The sequence below is a fragment of the Quercus robur genome, chromosome 2 (genome assembly GCF_932294415.1).
Source record: "Quercus robur chromosome 2, dhQueRobu3.1, whole genome shotgun sequence".
Taxonomy (NCBI): Eukaryota; Viridiplantae; Streptophyta; class Magnoliopsida; order Fagales; family Fagaceae; genus Quercus; species Quercus robur.
In genome coordinates, this window is record NC_065535.1 from 89,152,195 (window position 1) to 89,158,298 (window position 6,104).

Genomic DNA, 6,104 nt, shown 5'->3' on the forward strand with positions numbered 1-6,104 from the left:
TAACTCTTGAATACAAAGTACAAATTAGATAAATTATTAGAGTAATGAGACAATCAAAAATTATTTTACAATATTTTTACAAATAATTGATGTAGCAAAAATTGGGTCCATTTTTTCTAGTTCTCAATTCCATCTAAGGGCCAGTAATCCTCATTTTCACTTACCGATTATCACTGGTTATATTAGTAGTTTATTAAAAAAATTATGACTTTTGCATTTTCTAAATTATTATGATTCTAGCTTAATAAAAAAAAGCCTTAGTTCTTATCAAAAAAAAAAAAAAAGAAGCCTTAGTCAGTTCCAGATACAGGAAGACTCAGTACAATCTCAGTAGTACACACTACACAAGTAACACAACTCACGTCCCTCTCAATTTCTGCACACACAAACACACACTAGCACACCCCTCCCCACCCTGACAACTCGTATCACCCACCTGATTTGCCTCTCTCACTCTCTCTCTTTCTTTTCTTTCTTTCTTGGGTCTTTCCACAGTCTCTCTTTTTCAGTCACCAACCTTCGCTTTACAAAAAAAAAATTACAAGAAAAAGAAACCACATACAATACTTTATACACAGATAGAGGGAGACAGAGGGAGAGAGAGTGTGTATGTTTTTGTGTGACTTTAGAGAGAGAGAGAGAGGTTGGTTCAAGTTCTAACATTTTCATGTCTTTGTGGAACATGTTATGTTGTTAATCACCACCATAACCATTCTATAGTCATGACTCCCAATGCCTTTCTCGTCTTCCACCTTCTTCTTCTTCTTCTTCTTCTCCCTTCAGCTCCACTTTGTATGTCCTATGAGCCTCGTAACCATGAGGGTAAGCAAACCCCTTGAACCATATACAGTAAAGTTTTCATCTTTTTCTTCTTTTTATGTTTTTGTTCAAAAATTTACTCTGTTTTTTTTTTTCTTTTGTTGTAGTGGAGGCATTGATAAACATTAAAATAGGTCTGAGTGATCCACATGGAGTGTTGAACAACTGGGATGAAGACTCTGTGGATCCTTGTAGCTGGGCCATGATCACCTGCTCTCCTGAAAACCTTGTCATAGGCTTGTGAGTTGTTGTATTCTTCTTTCTTTCTTTTTTTTGGTTCTATTAACCTTAATGTCATACAAAAACTGACTACTCCAATTTCGTTTCTGGCTCTTTTGCAGTGGAGCTCCAAGCCAATCTCTCTCTGGCACTTTATCTGGGGCCATTGGAAATCTCACTAATCTTAGACAAGCGTAAGAATTTCTGGTCATAGTTTGGTTTTGGTGTTAATTGCTTGGCCTTTTGAAAGTTGAAATTTTTGGCTGTCTGTGTGAAGGTTATTGCAAAACAACAACATCTCTGGCAATATACCACCGGAGCTGGGCACACTTCCAAAACTTGAAACGTTGGATCTATCTAACAACCGATTATCCGGTGTGGTTCCAGGGTCTCTGGCCCAGTTGAATGGTCTCCAATACCTGTGAGTAATAGTATCTCACTGTGTTTGTTGTTATTCTTCTCTCTAATTTAATTGGTTGCCAAGAAAGTGGAGCAAAGGAATATAAAGCACAATCTGATTTTTTAACGTTTTCTTTTGTCCTCGTTGAAAACAAATATTTATGCTCACAACCAATTAGTCATACAGTTGTAATACACTATTTTAAGGCGAAAATTGTAATTTTATATATATATATATATATATACTGTGTATAGTTTATGTTTTGGGATTATTTATGTAATTAATTAGATCTTAGTTAATACTGTTTATTTTTGTCATGTTATGAGACTAGGAGGCTGAACAACAATAGCTTGTCTGGGCCCTTTCCCGTGTTTTTGGCCAAAATTCCTCAGCTTGCTTTCTTGTAAGTATGGTTTTCCGTTGTTTCTCACTTTATGTTCATCAATTTGTTTGTTTGTCATCAGTGTGTCTTGAAAACTGAAACAATGTGCAATCTTTAATGTCTTTCTTCAATTGATGAAAACTATTTTTGTACTCAGGGACTTGTCTTATAACAATCTCAGTGGACCAGTGCCTAAATCCCCAGCTAGGACCTTCAAGTATGGTTCCTGTGCCACTGCCACTGTCTCTCTCTGACTCTATTATGTAGACAATTATTGTATTTACCCTGATTTTGCTTTCTGTTTCACATATGTCTTATCTCATCTAGCATTGTGGGAAACCCATTGATTTGTGGAACTAGTTCCAATGAAGGTTGCTTTGGATCAGTCACTCTTGTCCCTCCCTCCTCCTTCCTAGAATCGTCACCTGGTAATGCTCCAAAGTCTAAACCCTCCTCTGGTTTTAGACCACCTCTTTCTTTCTCTCTTACTTTTGTTTATTTAAAAATAATAATATTTTTACTGGTCTTTGATAGGAAAACACAAGTCCAAGAAACTAGCAATTGCACTAGGGGTCACCATCAGCTTTATCTTTCTCTTATGTCTAGCAATTGCCATTTGGTGCAGAAAGAGACAGAGAAACCAAACTATCCTACACATCAATGGTCAGTAGTATTCACTATTCAATTGAGAAACTCCTCTAGTAAACGACTGATTTTGATTTTTTACCTCAAATTGGTCTCTAATATTTTTTGCAGACAACCAAGAAGAGGGACTTACAAGCTTAGGCAACCTAAGAAAGTTCACTTTCAAAGAGCTCCAATCAGCCACCGAAAATTTCAGCTCCAAGAACATCCTTGGTGCTGGAGGTTTTGGAAATGTATATAAGGGAAAGTTGGGAGATGGAGCTATGGTGGCAGTGAAGCGGTTAAAGGATGTGACTGGAGCCACAGGGGAATCGCAATTTCGAACAGAATTGGAGATGATCAGCTTGGCAGTTCACCGGAATTTGCTTCGGTTAATTGGATATTGTGCCTCCCCTAATGAGAGGCTTCTGGTTTATCCTTACATGGCTAATGGCAGTGTGGCCTCCAGACTTAGAGGTTGGTCCTATCTTACTTTGCTGCAACTGCTGTCACTAATATTCATTGTCAGCATGTGTGTAACTGACCAATTTTCATTTAATTAAAAAAAAAAAAAAAAAAACATTGTTGGCATGATTGATTTTTATTGTTCTCTTGTTAGAGTACTGCAATACCCACAATTTGATCTTGCTATGGACCACAATTGGTTGGGGTCGTGTGCATATCTGTTTTAGTTCAAACGTCCAACATGTGTGTTTGGGGCCAACGTGCAGTTCATTTTAATTTCTGGATATCTTTTCTTTTGCTTTAATCATTAATTGTTTCCAATGGCCAATTTCCTTATAATAACGAAATTCCAAATATTGAGAAATTTTTTTAACTTTAGCCTGATAGGTTTCTGTAATTTTCCAAATTCGTTGAAGTATTGGTCAATATAATAAGTCAAATTCTTAACCAAATAAATATACCACCAGACTGACTAATGATACAAAGAACAAAGGTTAATAGCCAAATTTAAGCTTAAGTTGAAACTTCCTTTTACTTTAGGCAACCTTATGGATGCTTTTTTCTTCCCATTTACAAGCTGTATTTCTCAAAAAATATGTACTTAATGGGTTTTGAGGAGGCTCTTTTTTATTTGATAATGTTTTTAGATCTTTAAAATTGCTATGAGACTATTTGATCAAAATCAAGAGGCAATCTTACCTGAAAGTCACTGTGAAGATGCCGAATCTGAATCTAGAATTTGTCCACCTATATGTTATAAATATATATTAACCACTCTGATCATTATATAATTTTGATGAATAAATTGTTGATGAACATGGTGTGACAAGTTAATCTGGAGGCATTCTGCTTTTGGTAAAATCTTACGAGTCAAATAGAAGAAAAAGGGCAAAATGAATGGAAGTTGAAGAATGATTTCTTACTGACATAGAGCTACATCCCCCACAATGTGTTTTGCTGAGGCGTCAATGTTGATTTGATTACAACATTTTCTTCTAAGTGCTAAGAACTGTTCTTAAACCTAAATCCACCATGTATTAGCAAACTGCTGATATCCTGTTTCGATTATGACAGGAAAACCAGTACTTGACTGGAACACAAGGAAGAGAATAGCAATTGGAGCTGCTAGGGGTCTTGTTTATCTACACGAGCAATGTGATCCAAAGATAATCCACCGAGATGTAAAGGCTGCTAATGTGCTCCTGGATGATTACTATGAAGCAGTTGTTGGTGATTTCGGCCTTGCAAAGCTCCTTGACCATGCAGACTCTCATGTTACCACTGCTGTCCGAGGCACTGTTGGCCATATTGCACCAGAGTACCTCTCTACTGGCCAGTCATCTGAGAAAACTGATGTGTTTGGATTTGGCATTCTCTTGTTAGAGCTCATAACTGGAATGAGAGCTTTTGAGTTTGGCAAAACTGTTAATCAGAAAGGAGCTATGCTTGAGTGGGTAAGTTTCCTCTGGAACTACTGTAAGCTTAAGTCTATAATTCTATGAGCAAATGAGAAGCATCTGGTAGGTTTGGCTTGGAAGTGAAGTTTTAAGGTCACACCATAATTTTAATTACTATTTAGATAGAATTTGAATTTCTTTTTTGGAAGTGATGGCATGGTACATTCTCAGTTACTTCAAGGTATTGATAAAAGTACATGCAGAGGGCAATTTTACATAAGAAATTAGTGAGTGCTTAGGATTTGCATTGCATTCAAGGCTACAGGGCAGCATGTAAATTAGGTTAGATGGAATTTATGATAAATTATCACTTATACCAAAAGTTCAAAGTTTTCGGCATTGGTAAATTCAATCATTTAACCATTATTCTAATGCTTCCTCTCTTGTGTTGGTCCAGACTCCTTAGTCCTTAATAAGTGGGGACTAATGCTTCCTCTATTATTCTAGTGCTTAGTTCCTGCGTAATTCTTGTTCTGCTATGTTCTAATAGATTTATATATTCAGGAGTTAGAGAGTGGGTTTTGTAGCTACTTTTTGTCCCAAAAAATAAAGTAGTGTTAACCCAAAAGCCTTGTATTTTCATGTATAAAGCTAAAGAATAAAGTTGATAATGTTGGTGACAGGTGAAAAGAATACAACAGGAGAAGAAAGTGGAAGTGTTGGTGGACAGAGAGCTTGGAAGCAACTACGACCAGATAGAGGTGGGGGAGATGCTGCAAGTAGCTTTGCTATGCACTCAATACTTGCCAGCCCACCGCCCCAAGATGTCGGAAGTGGTCCGGATGCTCGAAGGTGACGGCCTGGCTGAGAAGTGGGCAGCATCACACAATAATACCAATCCCAGTATGAACCACTTTCACACTAACACTAATCCCGCTGCATCAAAACATGATGACAATGGTCATGATCGCTCAAGCATGTTTGGAGCTGGTGAGGATGATGATGAACATTCCTTGGATTCCTTTGCCATGGAACTCTCTGGTCCAAGATAGAAAAAGAAAGTTCAAAAAGAAATAGAAGAGGAAAAAAAGAAGAAGAATTCTTTGTCTTAATTTGATTTCTTACAAGTCAAGATATCTTTGCTCCCAAAAAAATAGGTTTAGTTTTCTGTTTGATAAAACTTTTGTGTTGTTTATAATTGCTGGCCTCTCTAGGCTTGTAATGTAAATAGTGGGGTATTAGTATTAGTATACTTTTCTATTCCCCTTTTGCATTTTATTTTGTATGTATTTGGTGGTTCAATTAGAAATGTAGGAAAGTATTAGGGGGGCATGCTATTTTGCTATGTGTGGGATAGGACTATATATAGTCTATAGGATACATCATAAGATGCTCTGTTCCCAAGTGTGAGACAGAAGGTTTTGGTAAGGTTGATTTTGACTGTTTTTGACTGAAAAATGGTATGAAAAATTTGTACTGTTTTTCTTAGCTGTTTGTTTGTTTGTTTGGTGGGGCAAGGGTGAAACTGTGAAACTGTGATAGGATGAGTGTCAAAAAAAGCATGAGCTGTAAGGGGTTGTTTTTTTTTTTTTTGACAGATGTTTTCTTTTGATATTGCTTTAGCAGGGTCACGCTCCCTTTATTTTTGCTCGGTTTTTACTCTTTTTTGGTAAATCAAATCCCTTTCACTCACTCCATCCCCACTACTTCTCACTTTTTATGTGAATAAGTTCCAAATTGCTGGACCTCTTTTGACCTTTTCCTCATATTCTCAAGAACATGCTCCAACCCCAGACAA

The 6,104-nt window shown here is 36.9% G+C and overlaps 1 protein-coding gene across 1 annotated transcript; it reads left to right on the plus strand.

Moving 5' to 3' along the window:
* Positions 1–381: 381 nt before the first annotated feature.
* LOC126715696 (probable LRR receptor-like serine/threonine-protein kinase At2g23950) lies at positions 382–5,794 on the plus strand. The gene is made up of 11 exons (XM_050416439.1): positions 382–822; positions 927–1,059; positions 1,161–1,232; positions 1,316–1,459; positions 1,770–1,841; positions 1,978–2,037; positions 2,148–2,248; positions 2,355–2,483; positions 2,577–2,921; positions 3,984–4,363; positions 4,990–5,794. The coding sequence occupies exons 1-11, from the start codon at positions 723–725 to the stop codon at positions 5,356–5,358; spliced, it is 1,905 nt and encodes a 634-aa protein (XP_050272396.1). The 5' UTR covers positions 382–722; the 3' UTR covers positions 5,359–5,794.
* The last annotated feature ends 310 nt before the right edge of the window (positions 5,795–6,104 follow it).